Here is a 25,359-nt window from a genome sequence, read left to right as displayed (position 1 = left end):
GAAGCTATCTTACAAGAAATAACAAATGCTTTCTTTACCTAACATCTATAAATTGTGAAGAAGTTTTCCCAGTTAATGAATAAGTTGTTTTATTTTTTAATTATGTTCATTAACATAATGTTTTTTTTTTTTTTTTTTTTTTTTTTTTTTTCTATTAATCAATTATTTTTATTTGTCCAGTTGCAGCTTCTAACTGTTAGGTATCATTATGTCTTTCTTCTGTTAGAGAAAACAACTGTTTATAGCTCTCTGGCATTTTCTACAAATCTTCAGCCACAACACCAGTCTGTTCTAGTCAAAAGAAAATTGGTTCAATCTCCTCTTAATTCTTTTACCAACCCTTTTAATTGTTTGATTAGTAAGGGAAAATGGAGAATTTTGCTGCTTATGTTGTGCTTTCAGACTTCCAGAAAAAATCCAGTCTCTGCATAAGAATTGTGGCTGTATAGGTACATTTCTGTCTTCAGACATATTTTCTTTTATGTAGTTGGGTATCTTTACCGACTCTTTAATCTTATAACAGAGAGCATACAGAGCCTTTATAACATTATAAAAAAGTTCTCATGGCCTCAAAGTTTTGGACAATATTTACATCAGATAACCTAAAATTTAAGGGAAGTTGTTAAAACATAATTACATTACCATTCACATATTAAATGTGTTTACAGATATCTATATTGTGTTTTCCACCAAATGACACTAAAGTTACTGTGGCTTAGTGAATTGGGGTTTTAGAATTACAAGGCTATTCATTCCAAAGCAGTTTTTAAAAATTCTTTTATATTCCAGCTCATGCTGGTAAATCAGTAGATGATTCTTTAATCAGTAATGCCAGAAGAACTGCAGATGGAGACATTATTCTCTGAAGGTGCATATGAAGTCAAGGTTCTGATCACTGATGAGCATTAAAGTTTCTGGCATGCTTTTCAAAGATAATAGTATTGACTAAATATATTGACTAGATTGCATTTTGGCCTTTGTTTCTCATCTTATTTCTTATTTCCATCTTATTTTCTACTTTTGTTGTTAGATAACGTAAGTTATTTATCTGCAAACATATTCATTAGTAATGGTGGACAATGACAGTTTTAACGTTAAGCTCAAAATATTTATCAGCCAAACAGAATTACAGAACAATTGAAGCTTAATTTTTGAGGCTTAATTAGATTTCTGTGTTTCACAGTCTAGAGTTACATTCTGTAGCATTTTAGCCAGAAGATAGTTTTAAGTGGACAATGGAAGATGAATAAAACATTCATCCATGTATTTGTAATACTCTCCTGGTTGCCTGTCTTTCTTATCTGAGTATCCATCTACAACACTATCATTCACATCAATTTCACTTTTGATTTGTGAGTCCCTCTGTTTCAGTCCCTGTATATTATGTAAAGCTTGTATATATAAAATGCAAAGTTAAAGAAACTTTGGCTCTAAAAAAGTTGGAAAAAAGAAAAAGATCTAATGAATGCAATTCCCAGCAAAAAGAAGGCTCTCTTTTTGTCATTTAACCCAAAGTATGTGCATGCTTGTAAATATATAGGAGCAGAGAACTACACTTTTATCAATAATCAGTGTGTAGAACAAATAATGGAAAGCAGAAAGTTCAAAAAGGTTTATTTCATCTTTAACTTCCTTAGCAACAACTATTAACTTTTAAAATCTTACTGTAGTCTCTGGTGATTACCACAGAACCTTTCCACTCAGTGACAAAATTTGTGGAAAATCTCCCATGTAAACACAATACTTTCCAAATGCCAGGTCTTTGCTACCACCAGAGATTCATCAAGAGTGGTATAGAAGGTTATACTTCAAATAATGAGGAAGTATGCATTAAATAATTTTGGATTGAGATACTTGATGTAAAAATTACTGGCAGAGCAAGAGCTATTTCTGTTTGCTTATACTTACCAGTCACTAAAATGTCAACTGTAGAAAGGCAGCTTAGAATATGTAACTAGACGACGTACTGCAGGAAGTTGACATAATTGCTACCTCAATTATAAACAGGCATACGTATGGAAGTAGAAATAGAGCCTTTTTTCATAACTCCACCAAATGCGTACAGCTCTGAAGCTGAAAACACTTTCTTTAGTTAGCTGAAATAGCAGGTTGCATGTTATTTTCTCTTTAGGCCAGTATCTGTTAGAAGAAACTAAACAATATTCAGTCATAGATGTAAAGCCAATGCCAGGCTATCTAACATTCACAACACAGGAAATGCCATAGTTCAGGACTTCATGATTTCTCTCTCTCTCTCTCTTCTCCCCCCCCCCCTTTTTTTTTTTTTTTTTCTTTTTCTCGCTAGATTTTAATCTATGTTGTCCAGTTTCCGTGGACATTTGGTTCCAAAGATAACTTTAAACAAACACCAAAGAGGGCTAACAATATTTATATTGCATGTTTTTTTCTTGCCTGCCAGTATGGCTACGTGAATTAATAAAATATCTAGGTAATCAGGCTTAATCATCCTTAGATAATAGAAAATTTACAATTACTAAAAAATCTATCCTGCATATATCAAAATAAAGTGTGTTAGAAACTTTTAAAAACCACAGCATATCCAGAAAGAAAATAGCTTTTAGCTGAATTCTGTTAGTGGCTTTGAGGAGTATGGCTTCAGCATACACCAGAGGGGTATTCCAACATCATGGAAAGCTCAGAGATCAAGGCTCAGAGAAGTTGCCTCTCACACTGTGGACACAGAAGAGAAGACTAAAGAATGTAAACAGTTACACACTGAAGGGTATAAAGACAACATCATCAGTTAATCAACTTTATAAAACAGTGAATTACTTAAGCACTAAGATAAAAAATGAGGAGGCTAGGATGCAACACATAGTTGTATAGATCTGGTTGCTTACTTGTAATGCAACTTCCTAAAATTTTTCCACTTCTGTAGCATTTTCCCCTTAAGTAATCTTTTTTTTTTTTCTTTTCTTTTTTTTTTTTTTTTTTTTTTTTCTCACTTTTCCATTTACAGTTTAATCCATTTCATTTTTCCTTTCTTAAGCACTTCTGAGATCTTTTACCTTTTCCTCTTTGACCTGGTCTAACAACTGTGTCCTAGCCTATTTCCCAGCTAAATAAAGCTCAAGAGTATTTGAATTCAATTTGGGCCCATCTTTATTCCAACAATGATGTTGCTAAATTAATATCATTATAGGTCGCTAAGAAACTGTATAAGGAAACAGAACATGGCTAATAAATGCTATTTCTTTTCTGGACAAAGTAGCAAGTGCATTGTTGTAATTGATGTTCAAAGAGATTACTCTGTCATACTGTAAATTCCAGGCACTGTTATATTCTGCAAAATGCTCATTTGACTGTTCTTTTTAAAATTGTTTCCCTTTAAGGGGAGTTTTTTTTTTTTTTTTTTTTTTTTTTTTTTTTTTTTTTTATGATTCATTTAAACTTGACACATCTTAGTAAATGCTGAAGCACTGGGGACAGTATTTTTTCCCCATTTGCGTTTTTACCAGACATCTGTTTGTCTCTTAAGAGGAAAGATTCCCCACAGTAAACTGTAAAAGCAATGTGATTCTCTGTTTTAAAAAAAGAGAGTTAATGCTTTTAAAGTTTTTCTTATAGTTAAAACGTAGATGATTTAACTTTACTTTTTGTATAAAACAATTGTGAAATGAAGCAGCTATGTGAAATCTAACAGAAGCAGAGGTAAAAATTCAGCAGCAAATACTGTACAGTTTTAAAAAAGAGTATTTTATAAGTTTTATGGATAAAGAAGAAACAGTAGATACTGTATAATCCTGACTTAGAGGACTTTTGTCCCTAATAATATTATCATTAACAAAATGTGGAAGTAAGTTCTAGATAAAATTATATTACGACAGAATCTATACTGGTAGGGTATTGCTTTGAATCCAGAGGGTGGTTTTTCATAGTTCACAGTCAAAACATAAGAAAGTATTGTGTGGAACCGTGGTGTTCTGTTTCTCCTGTTAGAATTAAATTTTTAATTGATGACACCATTCCGGGAGAGATTAACGGTATGCTGAGGGACAAAAATAGAATTCAAAATGATCTGACAACTGGAGAGGAGAAACAGCATCCTGGAATGCAGAAGCAGAATCATAGCCTACACCACATGTGGAGTGATTTTTGAGCTCTGCAAAGCATGAGTAAGGCCAAGCTGTATCCAGTTTTGCATATTTCCCTTCAAGGAAACTCTGGACTGACTGTAGACAGCTAAAAGAAAGTGAAGGGAATGATCTGAAATGTAGTAGGTGACCTGTAAGGAAAAATGAAAGAACCTAAGCTTGTTAGCCTAAAGGAAAGAATATAACAATTGTTGTTGAACAAAACAACAATTTTCAATATCTGTTGTCATTTGTGATTAGGACAGTAAGTAATGGACTTAAATTGTTGCAGTACATTAGAATTGCTGAAGGAGAATTCAAAATTATTAATAGGTGTCTAACTGTGGAGGCAGTGATCCACTGGAATGGCCTTGCCTAGGAAAATTACAGGGTGTCCATCATTAGATATCTGTAATATAGATTAGAGAAGAACCTGTCTAGGGTGGCAAAGGTAGACCTGATTCTTCTGTGTGGTAGCGGGATGCAGTAAATGACATCCGAGGTCATTTGCTTAGAACAATGCTTATTTTATTGGTAAGTCAGACTTTAATTCATGTTACATTCATACTAGCAGAATCTTGATTTATATCTTGATTACCTCCTTTACCTTCTCATTACCTAGGGGAAATTAAGTAGTTTGCATTAAAATTGGCTTGCATATAGAACAATGTAAAATATTCACAATGAAATATGTACAAACTAGATAGTGCAACTATACTTGCATTCAAATTAGCAGTTTCACACCCCCCTGTTGACAAATGATAATCATAGGAATTAGTATGTAAACCTTAATGCACATATGGAAGCTTGATTTGCACAAGCAACTGAAAAATACTTGCTTTTACAAACACTAACTAATAAGTTTCAGAATTAAGTTATATTTTGGATCTGTCCTGAGAAACTGCAAATTGGGGCCCACACTTAAGCTAATTGCATCCAACATCAGTGAAAGTTGCCTTGTGTTGAGAATGAGGAGTTGCTTTACTGGATGAAGGCCAGAATATCCTGGTTGACTGAGTCTTATTTGATCAAAAGATCCCTTTGTTACATTCTAAATTTGAAAATCATGAGGTATGTTATGATTTGAGATGATCAGAGCATATCATTATCTTCAAAAAGTGGTGTGAGCCCAAAATGTTATTCTGTAGAGAAAAGGATTGGAAATAAGGAGGTTCTTTGCTCAGATAATTTCTTTACTCACTATCCAAGGCTATGTATATCTTTACCTCAGCTTTACAAGTTATAAAAAAAGACAATAGTACATATTGTATTCCATAAATAGAATATACATGTGCAAAATAGAACATGAATCATTGATATTATTATTAATAGTTCTTAACTTTTATTACTATATCTTAATTATTTTCCCCACAAATAAACACATCTGATGTAGAACTGTTGGTGCTGTTTCCCTCTAGGTTTGAGATACCTGTAGTGAAGTAATATATTTAAGGTTCTATTTTTTGTGTGAAATATAATAACTTAATGAAAGTCAGATGAAGAAATATTTGTATTTGTTGCATATAGAATAAAGTAAACAAAGTAGTCTATAAAATCCTTAGGGCTGTAAGCATCTAAATTAAGCCTTTTGGCAGAAAGATAAAGTTTGTGTACATACATGTATATATATTGATTTAAATGGGTCTTACTGCCAAGGCATTACAAATGGGACTGTCAGTGTAGCAGCAGAGTACATCAGCAGTATCAGGCAGACCAAGGAGACTTGGACAAAATTATAGTGGACAAATCTTATTTAAGAGCTAACGTAACTCACTTTTCTTCAGTGTTAAATAAGAAAAAAAAATACAAACTATAATTTTGAGGTAAATATGGTATATTATTTTTTAACTGCCACTAAAAATGAATTAAATTTGTGGTTTGCTCTATCTTGGGTAAGTATGTTGCTATTGCATTTTTTTTTTAAATGTCTTTTGAGGGCCTCTTTGCCAAATGGATAAGTTCTACTTATATTAAAGTAATTGAGAAATGTGCTTGTCTAACTTAAAGTAAAATATATTTGTAAAGTAAAATCTTTGTCCTGTTTCTTTTGCCCATTTCTTTTTCTTTCTCTCTGCTTTCAGTACTCATCTTTCTCCAATCAATCCTTCTAGTTTCAACCCCACCCCTCTTCTCTTTCACTTTGCTTTTAGATCTTTATAGATCTCTCTTTCTTTTTCTCCACTACTACCCAGTTATACACGCTTTTATGTTACAGTGGCATAAAATCTAATTGTTTTCTATTTAAAATAAATAGAAAAAAGCAAAATCTAAACCAAGTCCACTAGCCTTGAAATATATTTATTTTTTAAAAACACAAGCTGTTATATTTTTTAGCCATACAATAATAGACATCCTTATGGATGATGCTAAATACTCAGTGATGTACTTGAACTATTTTTATGAACCAGGTTTTTATCTTTAGATTTTTTCTTTTAGAAATGGGATTTTGTTCTAAGTTCATGAGATGAGAAGTGTTAAATGACACTTGTCCTTGATTCAGTTTGCTGCTTCTTCATGGTCCAAATTGCCCTTCATGCAGAGCTGAGCTTGTAATATGTACTCGAGATGCTGAGTAAATGCTTTCACTGGCTGTCCCTGGCTTACTTACTCAGCCAGTCTGAGTCACCTTCAAAACATCAAGATTATGTGTATATACACTGTAATAAATAACCACCTGCACTGAAGTAATGCAAATTGAATTTGTTGAAATATGGCCTATTATATTAAAATTTATGTTTCTATTATAATTTTTATTGTATGAAAAAAATTTGTCCTGTATAGAATTACTGAGAATATCTGTAACCATATATAGGAAAGCTTATCTTTTCTTGTGAACTGTTTAATAATAGAAGATACGTGCATGGTAAGAATCTAAATATCTATTTTTTATCTCTTAAAAAATTCATAGCTGGATTTTGTCATTCTTAAAGCAGGTCAAATAACTTAATCATATAGTACTCATGTACATACCCTAAATTGTGTATACATGATTAGAGAGTTGGTTTCTTTTTATACTTGAACTAGTTATTTTCTAAACAACGTCAATAGATTAGAAATAAATGTAAAACATTCATTAAAGGTATTTCAGAGAAAATTCAGCTGTAGGGGTGTTTTAATTCTGAATCTGTACAGAAGATAAAGATATGGTAAAAACAGAGGGACCATGCAAAACACAATTCAGAAGTTGGCACACCTCTAGCTTTTACTGGATTGAAACAAGGTACTTAGTGAACTGTGTAACAAACAGGTATTTTCCTCAATGAGAGAAATAATCATTAAAGAAAAAATCTGAAATCAATTGGTAAATATTCAGGCACTACATTAGCCTTATTTCATGCTAATTCAGCTTTATTGAATTCATATCACCATCCATAAAGCTGCCTCTGCTGTTCAAAGTAATATCCAGTATATCTCAATTAACAATGTGTTAACCTTTCATCCAAGTTGGCAACAAGAGTGAAGCTAAATAGATTAACTATCAAAAATGGAAATAAAAACCTAAGAACAAGAAGAGAAGTTAAAAATATTTTTATATCTTATAATCATTTTAAAAATATTATTAGAACAGACAAAATAATATTAAACTATGAATATTCCTGTCTGATAATACAGATAGTACATATGTTTGTTTTTAGATATTTAAACTAGTCTTATGAATATTACAAGAATTTAAAAAATGTTTGGAATAGCAGTAGGCCATACATTATATCTGAAGAGAATAAAAGCCTGTTCCAGCAGACAAATGGGAATTTTGACTGAGTCTATTCTTGCCATATTTTGCGGGTTATTTTGCATTAAATGTCTGTGGTTGCTGTCCATTGCAAGAAATTAGAATCTATGATCTGAGCCTTCATTGCTATAATAGTGGCAATATTTTTCTATTTAGTTAAAATTCAAATTCAAATTGAATTTGTTTATTTTATAAAATGTACCCTTCTGCTAGAATAGTTTATAAAACTAAGGGTAAATAAAACCATTGTCACTCATATTTTCATTATTTTTAGTTCTGATTTTTTAATCCTTTGCGATGTGAATGGGACACTATCTTATCGGATTTGATCTTTCTCTCTCTCTCTCTCTTTTTTTATTATATCTTGTGAGTTAAATCAGTTCAGTATGGAGATGTTATTTTTTATTAATCGATCTTGTCTTAATTTAAACCTAAGAAACTACATGGCATTATATTTTTTATCACATGTAAAAGCACAAGTAAAGAAATCTTTGAGGTTCCAATAGCATATCAAACAAATGCATATTATAGTGAATTTAAACTTGAATTTTGTTGCTGTTGTTGTTAAATATAGCCTACATATCTCTACTACGTATTTTACTACTTTAAGGTCTAAATATATGCTATAAATCATACAGGATGGGCTATATTTCTAAGTTAGTGTTGCTATTGATACCTTCACTCTTGAATCCCAAGTTTGGTTTCAGGAGTTTTCCAGTGCAATCTGATTATGGCATTAACACTTTTTCTCCTTTACTCACTAATAGAAATTGTGACTCATGAATGGAGGGACCATATGCTACTTTGAAAAGGCAGCAGGGGCCACAGAGACAGTTTATAAATGATCTGAGTAAGAAATGAACACAGAGCAATTAAGCTAGTTAGGAGTCCAAAGGTTTTGGGAAGTGAGGATGCTAAAATTGGTTCCCTTTAAATATGAAGATAGAATTAAAAATTAGTAAAAAACAAACAACAACAACAACAACAACAAAACACAAAACAAAACAAAACAAAAATCTTTTCCCCTAATGATTTCTTCATTCAGTAAAGCATGGTTTGTCTTCTCTTTTTAATGTGGGACAAGGAGTTTAACACTGGAAGTTGGTGAATGGCAGTGAAACTACAAGGACAGGAGTAGTGGCCACTCACATTAGGTCTTGTCACTGAGGAAAGTCTGTGCATTAAAGAATGCATACACAATTACCACATTAATCAGGCTGGTCAAAATAGGTGATCCACTGAATATCTTTGTGCCCACTGCCATTTAATGCTATTCACCCATATATCTGTTATAACCATTTAACACCACAGGTGTGCCAAGTGCTTTGCAGATAACCTGAAGATGAAGGTTCCTTTCTTAAAAACTTAAATTCAAAATATCCAGAATACTGATTGGATGGTAATAAATGCTGGAAAAAAACCTCAGTGTTTCTTTTACCCATACTTCTATTAATTTCCTGATTCTTATTTAGCTTTTGAGAGCTATTTTGGGAATATTTTTTATTCTTTATCGGGTCTCTAGAAAGCAGCCAATTAGTGATAGAAGAGGACATAGCCAAGGAAGGCTTTCCAGATGTAAAAGGCAAGATGAAAAAGTGCCACAGAAGAGAGCTAAGGTACAATTTGAATACAAAAAACAGACGGATTAAGATACAAGTGGTTTATTATAGTTACTATTTCTTTTGTAAATGAAAAAAAGTAAATTCAGTATTCTGCCTGTATTAATTACATACAGAGAGAAGAACATGAGGGACATAGTGCTGACTTAAATGCATGGGGAAAATTCATATTGAAGACATTTATTTTATTTTAAAATAATAATAATAATAAAACATCTTCAGAAAAGAAAATAAAGTTTCTGCTACTTCAGGGAACATCTGAGTTCTCTTAGAGAACCTGAGATGTTAAAACACGACACATATCTTTAAAAAGAAAGCTTCCACAGATAGCTACCTCATATTTAATACTGCCATGTATGAATAGAGGTTATTTAATTGACTGCTTAGTGGTAGCAGTCACAAAATTGATCCATTATTCTCTTTTCTCTTCCTCTCTTGCAAAACTCTTCCCCCTTCTCTATACAGAATATAAAACAATGTGACAAGGGCTAGACTGCTGGTGTATGGGGACCATACAATCATTCAGGCTGACCAGAGTTGTCTCATTGTTTCCTTGTGCTTTCCCATATGTCTGCATCTATCTGTTGTCTTGTGTCCTGTACACAATGCTCCTTTGACACAGACCATTTCTTTCTTCTGTTTTCTGGCAGCACGCAGAAGAAAAGAGATGCTGATCAACATCTTAATTTCCTATACATTAGGGTAATATAAGCAATACACAACAGTAGCAAAATAATGTGAATAATGCAGATTTCGTTTTTGCCTAGATAAATGGAACAACATAACATCGAGTATCTGAAGTGCACTGCATATCTAAGTACCTCAAAATGCTTCAAGATTATTGTGATTCATTGTAATTGCCTCATGATATTGCCATTATATTGCAGTCATGTTATCATTTAAGTAATAAACATTTATCTTAGGAATGTTTGTGTGCACAACATAATTAGCTCTAGAATAAAGTGTGTTAAACATGAGGTGTGATTCATTAGAAGAATGATAGAATTTGATTTTTAAATTCTAACAACTTATTTTAACTGTTGCTTGTTAAAAGTGAAAATGAACGGTGAAGTTTTGTTAATTACAAAACTCTCATATAGAAGTTTAAGTAGTGATTGAAAGCTAGTATTTAAATATTTAAGTATATTATAATATTTAAGTATTTAAATATTAGTACAGTATGCAGTATAAATATTACTTAGATATTGTTGAGCTTTCCATTTCCTACCACTGAAAACTGTAATGAGTAGGTTGACATCTGACATATTTGTGATTCCAAGTAGGACTGACTGGTCTGAGGTCTTAACTAAGAAAGTCCTTTGTGTATCAAAAAATGAACTAAAAGAACAACTTAAACCAAATCTTCTTGGCTAAATATGACCTTTAGATTCACTACAAAAGTAATTAAGTAGCTGTAAAATAAAATAAACAAAAACATTCAGTTATGAAGATGCCAACCATAAAGAGAAGCTGAAAATCTTTATGTAAAGTCAACTGTAGCTTAAAAGTATAGTATACTGAGTTGTAAATTAATCGCTTGATTATTCCATTCATTAAAACTTTTGTGCTCTGAGGCCTATCTGCAAAAGCCAGTGATCTAACTCTAACTTAATTAGCTTGGTTACTAGAAGAAATATTAGCTCAAGATACAGCACTGAGTTATGTTGTGAAGACAGTACCCATGTCTTCTGAGTCTTGGGGTATCATTTCTTTGTAAGTATGACACCTAAAACCAAAAGAAACAAGCAAACACTGGAACTGTTAAAAGTGTAATTTTTGCAACAACTAGTAATGTTTGAGGTCAGTGCAGTGGACCATATGTAGAACAATCTAGTCTAATTGCCTTTCTCACTGCTGTTTTTGGAATGCTGTTTCTGAACAGTGTTAAATTTGAAGTACACTTCTATACTTACTCTTTGGTTACCTGTGCAGTGTCCTATTGGGTACATTCCTGCTGAGCTGCCTGAATTTTGTATTGATCTAATGGCAATTGCTAATTTAGGTGTAATTATATAATGTTTTCCATTGAAAAGAATCTTTTAAAACAATAGGGAAGAAATAAAAATATCAAGATATATATTATAGCATATTTCAGCAGATATCTAGATTTTTTGACTTTTTATGACTATGTTTTAACATATATTTGCAACTTTTAAAGTTATGCAGAACAAAATATTTAGTTTTTAATGTAGTTTGCCTTGAAAGTAAATTTTAAGGTTAAATCCTAATTTCAAATTGAGGTTATTTTGAAGGAGATTTACTCTTGTTATGAATGGGTTTTGTGTGGTTGGACTGTGTGCAAATGACGAAATCCCAGGAGAGTTAATTAGAAGTAAGATAAGCTTCATATAACCACAGTATCTGGACTGAGAGATTCTGAGAAATTTTAAAATGTATGGTATCACTGTTATACATTATAAAAGATTCCTGCAACTGTAAACTAGCATGATACATACTAGTATACATGCTAATTACTAAGATATGCACTAAAGTTTTATATATATATATATAAAATTTAGATTAAGTTGTACTAGGGAGATAATTTTTATGGATGGTGAATTGCAAGTTAGTTTCATTCCACTTTTGCTTGGTCAAAAATAATGCTTGTAATGAGTACATTTGCAGATCTCAGTATGCATAGCAAAAGTGGTAGCTTTTGTTTATGAAGATATTTAAGGACAGAAAGGATCTACAGAGAATGTTAGAAAATGACCTAGTTCTTTTCAATGCCACAGTAATGACTGGCTTCTTGCAAAGAAAGTTCTTATCAAAATTAACACCTATCAGCCATAACATTTTTCTACAGTGCTTTAGCCATTGTATTATTTGTCTGCAGGTTTTAAAATTGGTAGTCAACATTGAGTACTCTGCAGCTTTGTGGGAAAAATAACTATCAGCTCTTTACCAGTTATTGTAGGTTAGTCACATTAGAACCAAATAAACATTAGAAACCTGATCAGGAAGGGACCTATCCATATTATTTTTGTCTGAGTGCAAGTCTATCCTGTATTCAAATTAAAACTCCACCCATCTTTCTGAAAGAATAAGATCATATATTCTTCACTTCAAAGTGATAAATGATCACTTTGAAAAGTTTTTCTGTGTTATGTTCTCTAAGTAAATGATTAAAGTAGTTAAAACCCAAACCACTAGAGACTATGAGGTGTCTGCTTTTTATTTTTATGTTTTTCAAAAGATTCGTGCACATAAACCCAAATTTTCCTTTATATGATAACTTTTTATGACAACTTAGATTGTTTCAGTATGGTTTGCTACAAAATGTAATTACTACCATTTCTAACTCTTTTGGAATTAATTTTAAAATTCTGTTAATCCAAATTAGTCCAAATAATCCTGTTAGTCCAAATAAACCCTTAGTCATGATCTCCTATCTTTGACAGAGGAGAATGTTGTCAAAATTATCTGCACTTATTTTAGCAATTCCTCATGTACTCTGAAAACATAAGGCCAGAATGTGAGCCAGAGTATTCTCTGGTTTCCTATGATCCATGTAAATTGCATTTCCCATATCCTTCTTGTCTCGACATAGTATCTCCTTTTATTGAGACAGAAGAAAATAAGGGAAAAGGATATGAGAACTCTGTATTACGTCAGCCAAAATAACTAGATTTGATACAGAGAAATGAAAATGCCACAGTTTCTACAAGAAGTTTGGTCTCCTGTTTAGAGTTATCTAAGTCCAGAGAAGGATGGAAAACTATGTGAGAAAAAGTATCTGGTTCATCAACTTCTCAGTGAATAAAAAATAAATGTCAATGTCCAATATGTATTTATCAAAATCTGCCTAGAGGGTCAGAATTATATCTTAAGCTCACCAAATTTCATGCAAAAAGAAAAAAAAAATCATGAAAGTAATTTAATGCGTTTAGACTTTTTATCTGACTGGCAAATCTTTTGGGATGTTTGAAAATATAATATTAATGTAATCTCTGTAAAGCTGAAGTTTTTATTACATATTGTACTGTAGTAGTCACACAGGTGATGATCAAATAAAGCTTGGTAGATGTGAAATAAAGTATTACTGTTCTGGTTGATTTTTATTTTTTAAGAAGAAAATATCCTTATCTTCTTTGGAATTGGTCTCTGAATCTCATGATATTTTTCTCTGAGGAAATTTTATAGAGATGTGAGATACTCACAGGAAGTGGTACTCAATATGCTTTCTATTATTTGTTTGTTTGTTTGTTTGAATCTATGTATAGATATATTTCTTCACATTTTCATGACCAGCAGAGAACAGCTTCCTTCAGTACCGGGTAATTTTTGAATTCTTAGACCTATAGCGCTCAGCATTATTATGATTTTAAAGGAAACATAAGGTGTTGATAAAGGTCACCATAACAAAAAATTGTGAAAGTAATAAATAATGAAAAGGACAAGTGTGCATGCCCATCTAGGAGGGGAGCCTTCATCACAGGAAGAAAGACCATGAAAGAAACTAGTGTGAAATCAAGATGAATTAAGAACTGAATGTGGAGTCAGGAAGGGTCTGTATTAATTGGAAATGCTCTAGAAGACCCAAAAGAATGAGTAAAACAATGCTTTGATAATGAGATTTTCAGTTCAATAAATAAGAGTATAAATAGGATCACTGGAAATTGAAGCCAAGATGAATTCAGACAGGATTTTTTTATAACCATTAGGTTAATTAGTGTTGGAATGATTTACGATAGTCTGGTTCATTCTCCATCACTGGCAATTGATGGGTGTTTTCACCCTCAAATATATACTTTAATTCAAAAAAGAATTAGTACATGCCTGTATTATACAAAAGGTTAAATTAGATGGTCACAATGATCCCCTCAGGCCCTTAATCTATAAATTTATGAAATTCTCCAGATGCTTTGGTTGTATTGCACTAGGCCCCTGCTGTTGGCCACTGCATCATAAATGCATACTAAACATACTAAAGTTTGGCTCACTTATGTGTAGCTGACGATTCTGTAGTCCTGAAGATTCTGAGAAGTTGTTCACTAAAACCTTCCTGAGATATGGTACTTTCCTGAGATAAAGTGGATATATAAATAGAAAGCTCGTCCTAGGGAAATGCAAAAAATCAAAATTTGTTGTCATGTAAATGAAGTGGAAATGAAGCTTGCATGACTGCAAACTCTCATATTTGAGAATATGCTAGAATCAGTAGCAATTAAGAAAATATTTCTTGTGTTAGGTTCTGTCTCCAGAATTTTATGTATGTTTCTTTGAATCAGCTTGTATTAGCCCTTGACTAGGGGTGTTGGACTGGATAGATTTAAAAAGGAATTAATTTTTTTGCAAAACTGGATTAAAGTTTCATATAGGCCAGTATCATTTTCTCCCTTTTAACACTTCAGCAACAACCTCACTGGTGTGTGTCTTGGAGATAACAATATTATTAATCATAGAGCTATTAATCATCATAAGATTTTGGCAATGAATTTGCTTCTTTCTTTGAAGCTAGAGCTATCTCAATAATATTGGAAAAAAAACTTGATTAGCAATGCAGTCACTCAATAGTAGCCAGTGTGCTTGAGGTATCTTGGCTCATGTGCTTAAGTGGTCTTTACAGCGTTTGCGTGAGTAGATATTGCCAATTAATAACTGAGTAGGAAACTCAGAAATAAGATCAAAACTGAAAACACCTTCACACAACTCTTCACCCTGTTCTTCACTGGCTTAATGTCACTCCTGATTCTTCTTCTTTCTTTTCTGCTGCTAGCAATGCAGGAGATATGGAGAATGGGGGTTGTGGTCAGTTCTCTGCTGCTCCTTCCTCCTCACATTCTTCCCCTGCTCCATCATGAGGTCTCTCCCGTGGGACACAGTTCTTCACAAACTGCTCCAACCTGAATCCCACTGAATACAGTTCTTCAAAAACTGCTCCAGCATGGGTCCTTTCCATGGGGTACTGTCCATCAGAAACATACTGCTCCAGTGTAGGTCTTCCAAGGGCCAGAGTTCCTGCCAGAAAACCTGCTGCACTCCCTTGGGGCTGCAGCTTTCTTCACGGCATGTCAACCTGCTGCAGCATGGGGTCCTTCATGGGCTGCAGCATAAATATCTGCTCCAACATAGTCCTCAATGGGCTGTGGGGTAGACCCTGCTTTACCACATTCATCTCCATGGCCTGCAGGGGAATCTCTGCTCCAGCACCTGCAGCATCTCTTTCCCCTCCTTCTTAACTGACCTTGGTGTCTGCTGAGTTGTTGCCCAAGAGTCACACTAAACAGAATCCTAGTAGATCCAATGGTCTGTGGAGCTTCTCATGGCATATTCCCTAGGAGAGACCACATCAGTGTTCCATTTTGTTTTCTGACACGTGCTTGTGTGTGAACATAATGAGGAGTTAAAATCTTCCCTAAGATGATCTTGCAAATGTCTTGCCGCATTTTAGCCAATAAGAGCCTACTTTTATTTATATGCATGGTGTCAGAGTTAGAACACCTTGGAAGGACAAAAATATCTCTTCAAACCCTCAGATACAAATCTTGTAATAATAAAAATCCCCCGAAGAATAAATGCTACAGAAAGGAAGTTAGTCATTTTGCTATTAAGAGCTATATGCAAAGGACAGAAAACTGACTTTCCAGAAGGACTAACATCTTCTTGACAGATACAATTGGCTGATTTTGTCTATCCCCTACCTTAATGGATGACACCTGTAAAAAAAAGTAAATCTATTTTTAATAGGATAGTCTGCTTAAATGACCCAATTTCAAGAAGAGTGCACTTTCATGAATATTTATTTAATATGAAAACACTAAAGTAAACTAGAAACTGCATTCTATAAATAAAAACAGCCTGGAGGGTCAAACAGTGATAGACTGTATGATATGAAAGGTAATTTAGTATTACTTTATGTGCTAGGTTAGCAAAACAGATCTTAGTACGTACCTCACAACAGCAGCCAATATCTGTATTCTTACCTTTACACGTGCAGTAGGCAGCTTCTGGACATTAAAGCATTGAGATCATAGACCAACGAATGGATGAAGCAGATAACATGTTTGAAACATGTATTCTCATAGCTTGCTGTAAAAACACGTGTGCACACATGCAATTTTCTGTTGTCTTTCTATGCAGTTCTTAACATTCATTGTTAGTGTGGGTTGACATTCCAGTTTACAATATGGTTAGGCAGGAGGTGCTTTTGAGAGGGCATGTAGAGATGAATCTATGGTTATTATCCAGATTCCTGTCAGTCAATTTAATTCCATAAGTTGTTCCTATTTAGTGCAGATTTAGTTTTTTATTTTTTATTTTTATTTTTATTTTTAATAGCAAAACAGCAACTAGTTTTATCGGATAACCTTGGGAGGTGAAATTAATACCAATTAAGACAGCAACTGGGCACATACGATTATTATGTTCTGTAAATATATTCACAAAATAACTAGCACAGTGAATCATATATTATACCAATAAGATCTAGGAATGAGCCACTAAGTACTATTCATTAGAACTACGTATTTGTTCTTGTGTCTGTTATGCTTACACAGGAGAAGTGATCTAGATAATGGGAAGACTAGTATTAGAGCAGAGTGAAGAATTCTACTCAGGTATTCTGACTCTTTCAAATGAACATGGGGAATCATTACAAAGAACTATTATTTTAATAATTTTTAACATAAAATCACATAGTCAGAAAAACAACACATCTATACTGTTTATCTTTGTTCAAATTACAAGTAATTATATCAATGTGATTCCTATATAATTTTGTAATTTTTTAAAGTACGTTTGTCTTTTTTTGTGTAAGTGCCATCATGCCTTCTAGTTGCCCAATGTTGAATTTGATTCTTTATCCACTAAATCACTTGTAGTTAACTGTAAGATTTATTTTTGCTTTCTTTCAATACAGTACTATACCTTCATTTATGAAATACTCAGCATTTGAAACCAGGCAACATGATATCACTTTTTTTTTTTTTTTTTTTAAGTAACACCAAATCATCACTTTTTTGGATTAAAAAAAAATACCAGTTTGAATGACAATATTTATAGGAAGTGTGTGAGAACTGCTTTCCTACACAGAGACAAGCTATATCCAAACCATCTGGTTCCAGGGAGGCAGCAACTCCTGAACCCACCAAATTCTTGCAGGTTCTGTGTAGCAGGCTGGCCTGGGAGCCTTTTCTTGCAGAAACACAAGATATTTCCAGTTAGGTTTTCATTGGTAACTTGCTGCGTGGAAGCTAAAGCTCTGCATAGTATCTGTGGAAACTCTCAGACCCCTGGAGCCACTTCCTCTTAGGAAGTGTCTGTCTGGGTTCATTTTTTCCTTATCAGGTAAGCATTCCAAGCTCAAGTTATTTTAATATCCACCTATCCACCTAATATAGTAACTCTCATTGTCTTTGTCTTGCCTTTAGGATGGTGAATACTTTTTACAGTGTTGTTCTCCACTTTTTTAAAACTGCGGGAGGTACAGGAAGAAGACACAAACATTTTAAGAGCTGGAGAAAAAGCTTTATAGTGGGAGATTTAAATAGCTCAATCTGTTTATCTTATCAAAAGAAGATTGATAGGTAAAATGATTACAGTGTGCAAGTAAATTCACAGGAAGAAAATACTGGATATTAAAAAGCTTTTTTTTTATTAAAGCATAGAAGCATGGTGGAAACTAATGCTGGAATCTTAAACCAGATAAATCAAGTTGGATTGAAGCACAAATTCTTACTGGTAGGTATCATTAACTTCTGGAGCAAACTCTTAAATTGAGGCTCTCTGTCTTGTGATTATCTTTGAAATGGGACTCTATATGCACAGGCAAAAAACATGTAATTGTACTAAATATGAGGGTGAGTGGCATGTTTAGTGACCTATGAGCTGCAGGAAGCTAGCTTAAACATCTTATGATACTTCTGGCCTTACCCTTTATAAAATCTATGAAGTGCCAAAATTCTCTTCTGTTGGAGACATATTGAGCCCACATGCTGAGTTTGTAAAAACACTTATGCACATGGTGAACCTTTGTGGGTTCCAAGATACTCAAAACCAGAAACGGGAATTTATTATTTGCCAGGACTTTTTAATATCATTTTGCATGACATTTTGCAGCAAATATCCTCATGCTGCGGTTCACTAGATGTCTGCTCACCTCTTGCAGCTGGTCATTTGCAGAGGGTCTTGTTTCTCTGTTTTTGTCTAAAAATGTGTATTAAAAAATAAAAAAGGCAAAATACTCTTTGACTCCACAGAAGTCAAAGACAAGGTTCTAGCAAGCTGTAACAGGGCTAGGATTTCAACCTAAAATTTAACTAATACTTTTGTCTTGATATGCACAATTCATATCTTCTCAGAAAGATTTTAAGATTTTATACATTGGTAGATCTATCCCTTGGTAGATGTAGACCTTGGACTGCACGGTTGTGAGTGAAAGGAGAGTAGATTATGAAATTACCTCTGTGAATGCAAGATGGATTGCTATGAAGAATATTATGGGATCTTATTTTGTAGTATGTGGTATTTTACTTATTGTCATATTTTATTGTTATAAGGTTATGGCGGCACATTAAAATGTAGGACTACATCAGAATAAACTGGAAGCATCCGGTATGTCTTTATAAATACTGTAAATATTTTTATTTAAAAAAATCAATAAAATAAGAGAATGACTCTTATTTTACCAGTGTGCAACTTTTTCCTAGATTGCTACCAGTTTTTCATTTTCAAGTCCCTATTCTGCATCCTTTCTGTCGTACATCCTAATCTCCCTTTTTATAACACTGTCTCAGAGTGATTCATTTGTGACAGTCACAGAAGCATGCACTCCAACACCCACACGCAGGTAAATCTGCTGCGGTGATATATTTTAATTACAGATTTAGTCAGAAGTAATTAAGGTTTTATGTCACAGGGATAGCGGAGAGTTTTAAAAATTCATGCGGTTTCAGTCTTTGTGAGTGTGCAGTTTGTGACACAATGGCTTGCAAAACAAGAACGACCCCTTAGTGCTGTTAGATTAATTAATAGAAAGAGAATAAACTTAATGGAGCTAGAAAAGTGCAAAAAATTGTGTTTTTTCCACTGTATATCACACAGATGGAATGGTCGTCCTGGGATTGCAGCGGGGGACAGTAATTGCATTTTAATTACAGTGCTGATGGCTTCTGCTTCCTACCAGATGGAAGGCCCTTTTAAAATAGAGGCTCAATAGCAAGCCTCTGCTTATTTTCTCTTCTGATGCTGGCTAACATAAAGTGACACAAGACAAAAGCTATTATGGTATGGTTTGATCAGAAAGACTTTATTCAGTGCTATAATACTTTCTAGTATGAAGCAAATCCATTCTATGCTGATATTAAAAAGACACTTCTTCTGTCTAGAAACTAAAATGAAAATATGCAGGAAACACCTACTGCTTTTATTAGTAACAATCATAGTTAATCACATTGTTGCTAGGTTGGTAATATTTATAGAAAGAAAGACAGACAACTGAGACTTCCTTTGTTTAGAATGCTTAGCAAAGATGGTTCTCAGGATGGCACCATACAGAACAAGGTATGGGTTAGACTGAAGTTAGCAGATGTAAAGTTTACTGTGTGTCCTTTACTTTACAAATATTATTGGGAGTTAGCAAACATAAAAGTGCTGATTGTGGAGAACCTGATGTTGCAGAGAAGGGTCAGATCTGTAAATAGTGTGAAAATTACATTCAAAGCTATTAAATTGCATTAAGAAGCATACCTTTGTAGATGCACATACAGTATTCATAAGTGAATAAATGAATTATATTTAATAATATTTCACCTCTTTGTCATAGTTAAAGTGCTTTATATATTAGTTTTCTTCAGCAATATGCCCTTTCACTGTCATTGCATCTTCAAGACTACAGTTTGTTTCATTGTAAAAATACGTATAAGAATCTTCTAACTGTGCTTTGAGTCTTAAAAAGTGCACGTAGCAATAAATAGATTTGCTTCATAGTTAGCGTATAACTGATTTATTAAGCTGCTGCTTTGAGCCAAGGGTCATTCTCTTTAATCTTTGTATAAGAAATGCAGTGGGTACCTGGCTATAATAGTAATATTATTTAATACTTGTAATAATTAATAAAAATTAGCACATTGTAGATCAGAAAGATTTGACTTTTAGTGCTATGTTGCCAGCAACTCAGCTTCCTTCTGGGCAGTTTCCAATTAACCCACTGGAGTCATCTCTGTATTATCAAGGATTTATGCTTAAAAAAGAGACAGTGAGCAGGCTTCCCAAGGCGCATGCTTCAGAGGATGTGAAAATGTGGGGAATGCTTTGAAGGAGATTGGAAGGTCCAGCCAAATGGTTCTTATTGCCCATTTTCTAGCTCTGTGGAATCTGAATTCTGGTAAGAATGGAACATCTCTAGGCTGATTATTCTTGATAAAAATATTTTTGCATAAGCATTTACACAACCAGTATTTTTACAGCTGAATAATACACGTACCATTTTCTTCTATAATAAATTTATATCAAGTTTATACTACTGTAGGCCAAAAGGTCACTTTGAGTATTACAGTAAAGGTTCAAAAAATGAATTACAAAGCAAGTAAAATATTCAGTGCTTTCCTCACTTTGGTCTTCATGAAATTGTAATCAGTTAATTTTTTTGTAATCAGTTGAAGTGGAACAGCTTGCAAGCCTGTTGGAAAAAGGTCTCAGAATTCTAAGTGATATTGACAAAACTGCAGGAGTGATTCAGTAAAGATAAGACTAAAGTGTGGTCTAACATCTAGGAAGGACAAGCAAGTCTTGAGAACAAACTGCAAAATCACTGGTTAGGGAGCTGCACCATCTGAAAGGAGGAGGGTGATAGAGAAATAAAATCTGAATTTGAATTGTAACTGAGTGGAAAAAAAATCTCCAAACAAACAAAAACCATATTACTCTGAAATGTGTAACTAGGAGTGTTGTATTTAAGACATAAGATAATTATTATGATTTACCTCAGGCATGTGAAGTTAAGATGAATAACATTTCTTACTTTAGTGTTTACTTCAAGAAAGATATAGGCCATTTGATGAAGTTTCAGAAGGAAACAGTCTAAAGGGATACCAATCAATTGTTCTTCATATCTTCATGTCATAGGATTTTACTCACAGAAGATTTAAATTAGATTGTAAAGGGTTTTTCTAACTACAAGGATAATCAGGCATTGGAACAGACCATCTAGGGCATGAAGTCTCTTTTATTAGAGACTTTAAAGACATTCTTATAATCTAACCAGAGATGTGTGGTCAAGATGAAATTGCATTTATTTGAATGTACTGGATAAATATCTGTGAAGAGTAGTTTCTAGTCGATACAGTCACTGTTTAGTATTACCTCTTACAGTCTCACAATTATCTCCTGTTGTCCCATGCAAATTTTATTACTTGTGGTTCTTGCCTTTTTTGGTCTTGGTCATTGGTCTCTAATTACCTCTGTATTTTTTTATTTTTAGAAATGTAAAACTACAGTAACAAAACCATGCATCATATAAGTTAGCAAAACCATGCCTAATGTAAGATATGAAAATTTCTAGTATTGAAAATGACGTCTCTATTGGGAGTTGTGAAAGTGGTATAAAATGTGAATTTGCTTTTTGAGCAACTTAAAGTGTGGCCACAATTTTTTGGACTTCACATTCAATTCAGAAAAACAAAACAAAACAAAACACATTATGTTTAAGATGTCAAAAGAAAAACTACAAATGTGAGAAGGAAATGGCAAATAATTATTTGCTACAGTGTACTTAAAGATCTAAGGCCATGATGCAGCAAAAGAAACCACTGAAAGTTATAAATAGTTACACTGACATCAAGGTTAGTGCATCACTTGGTTAAATGCTCCCCTGGGTAAGATATGATCAAATAGTGTCTAAGGTTGGGAAAGGTACATGATAATGTACTGTAAAAATCTAAAAGCTAAAAATCCTGAAGGAAGAGAATTTTGTGACAGTGAAGGCAACTATTAAAAGCTAACGGAGTAAAAGAAAATACTAATTTTGTGCAGTATCTGGAAGTTAAAAATATCCAATTACATTTGAGATTGAAGATAGGATCATGAAATCAATATAATTTAGAATAGTTTTCCAAGAGGAGTGGTACATAAAAACATAAAGGTAGTATGAGGTCAGAAAAAGGTCATCTATAACAATCTTTTATGGCCATCAGCAGATGCTTGTGTTAGCAAATAAAAAGACAATGAGAATAAATAGGAGCTGCAGTACTCAACATTTACAAATCAGAAACAGAAAAAATATGGTAAAAACAATGCAATTTTTATGTAGCTAATTGTTGGAATGGGGTACATGACCTACATGTTAGAGGACAAAGATAATTCTTCATTTATCTGGTATATATGCAAATTTTTGCTTATCTTTATACATGTAGATATGCCGTTAAATACATGTGCTGGGAAGACATTGTGTTGACACCAGCTTCTTTGGAAAAAACAGAAATACTTGCTAAGTAGAAATTAAGTTTAGACTTATTTCTAAAGAATAAATAACGGTAACTATTAGTATGAGATGAAATTTAGAGTGGTCCCATAAGGGAATAACTCAGCAAAATGCATAACAGTTATTACGTTATTTCATTATGATAATGGGGTTTACTATTTAAAATCACTGTTTGCAAAAGTCTGAAATGCCTAAGAACTTTCCAGTGTCAAGCTCCATATTTAAAGACATTTTTCAGGTACATTATTTCTGGCATTAAAGTTACAGAATTCTCTCAGGTGTTATGCACAGACTAGAGGACAAAGATGGCTTTAAACTTGGAAAAACTAAAATGCAGTTCTTTATGTGAAAATTGGTACTGATCATCACAACACTTGTAAGTTTTTCATATGATAAATATGCTTTCTGTATGTATACTTTTGTACTGACATGTATGATAATCTGGCCTTCTAGATTTCAAAATATGAAATCATAAGTTTCCTTTCATTCTTAGATAGAGTGCAATTGCACAAAGAATATTTAGATTACAAGGAGCTGTACCAATATTGGCAGAGATGATGGACATTCCTATTAAATATCTACTTATTGTTTATATTATGTTTCTAAGCATAAATAATAGAAGATTCATCTAGATACCATGGTAATAGGTGCTATAGAAATTAGTTAAAAGAAACAAATATTTGACATGTGTATATCCATATTTAGGCAAATTGATGAATTTTGGCACTGTTATAAATTTCTACATTGTAGAGAAAGTTTGCCAGCAAGGAACAGAAGGAATATTGACTTTTTACTATAATGACATTTCTATCATATTAATTATAAACTCAGGAAATATTAATCTAATTGAAATAATACTGCTAAAAGAATTTTTTTCCCTAAGTTTAATAGTTTACAAAAAAGGAAGGACTTGAAATACAGTAAAAATTAGAGAAAATAATTGCTAAGATTATAATAATTAATCTGAATATTATTGAAAAGTTTTTAAAAAATTCTGTTTACCTTATTATAACTCCATCTGACCACAGTGGAAGTAATATATTTTTAATTATCAATAAAAAAAATAATATAAATAAACAATAAATAAATATATATTATATTCATTAATTTATTTTCAAGACATGTCAATCAGCAATCCATCATATTTAATTTATTTTATTGATGCAATAGAAATGACAATAACCAAACTAAAATGGGATTCACAGTTCACTTGCCTTCCACATTTGCATTTGACAAACTAAATTCTAAAATAGATTACATTGTTTAAATTTAAAAAATTGAAGATACTGAAAGATTCTAGTGATGTTACTCTTAATGAACAAAAGAGACTGTTTGCCAGGTTAGTAGAAGCCTCAGGCATATGCCTCAGGCAGATGTTCAGCTGGACTGTGCTAAATCCAGGGTAAAAGCCAGAACCTGAGGGAAAGCTGCCTTGACTGAGAGATGAGAAGTTAGGAGATGCTCAGCATCTATTAGACACAGTATTTAAGTATAAAATGGTTTAAATGAACACTTGCATTAAAGCACACTATACAAACACACACTTGGAATGTTAGTTTATGCAAAAAAACATTGACAAAAAGGCTATAGCATGTGCCTTGTTTGCATCTGTAGTGAAGCTGATAATGATGTGAAAACACTGACTTCTATTTGATGTTGACGTGGTCTTCTTTTTAGGTGCAGAATTGGATTTTGATGCATCTGGCACATGTAGCGCTGAGTGCTCTTGACCTGAAATGGTTTCCTTCAATATTCATGGCATCTTCCACTTCATATAAGAACATTTTCTTAGCAGTCTGCAAAGAGATGATACAATGGCCTTTATTGCCTCATTTTGTACTGATTGTCTAAATAATGTGTTTTACAAGTCTAGTAAGTGGTAGATTATTGAATCACGTAGTTTGTTCAGGGGTGTAAAAGAGTTGCTGTGTTTTTAACTTCTGAATAATTTAGGAGATCTTGTTTATTTATAATAATAATAGTAATTATTATTAAATTATTTGCCTAATAATAATAAACAACTACTTGGTTTACTGAAGAGTTATTGGTGGAAAGAATGAAATATTTATTTGCACCATTGAAAAAACCACAGAGCCCCTTAGTGGTTGTCACTACATACTAATTGCTATACCAGCATGCATATGTTAGTTTACACATTTGTGAGAGATTTGGTGTGTGCACTACAGCACTGTTTCAGTTCCAGTATTGTCCCAGTGTTTATCTTTCTTACTGAGCACTCACAAGTAAAAGAGAGGAATGTCAGAAGGAAGCTTCTCTGAAGCACAGTGGCCTAAGGTCATCACAAAAGGGCTTCCAAACCTGGATCCTTCTCTTACATCAGGACACCTTTGAGTTTGTGAAAGGGGGCAGAATTTTCATTTTAAACAGGCACGAGATGTTGTAAGCATTAACAGTTCCTACTTTTCTGGACTAGCGATTCAAAAACAGGTTGAAGCATGTCTTACTCTCTGAACAATAACAACAGATTTTGAGTGT

At 33.1% G+C, this 25,359-nt stretch overlaps 1 protein-coding gene across 2 annotated transcripts in view; it reads left to right on the top strand.

Moving 5' to 3' along the window:
- BEND5 (BEN domain containing 5) overlaps positions 1 to 25,359 on the top strand; it is a 931,317-nt gene that overhangs the window by 79,347 nt on the left and 826,611 nt on the right. For both annotated transcript variants that reach the window (XM_084527421.1, XM_084527420.1), the window contains one exon: positions 18,048 to 18,125. In XM_084527421.1, coding sequence (XP_084383547.1) covers positions 18,048 to 18,125 — 78 coding nt within the window. The remainder of the gene's footprint in view (positions 1 to 18,047; positions 18,126 to 25,359) is intronic.

This window comes from Aythya ferina (assembly GCF_964211825.1).
Source record: "Aythya ferina genome assembly, chromosome: 8".
NCBI lineage: Eukaryota > Metazoa > Chordata > Aves > Anseriformes > Anatidae > Aythya > Aythya ferina.
Note: the sequence above shows the minus strand (reverse complement) of the source record. Positions and strands in the feature narration are given on the sequence as shown.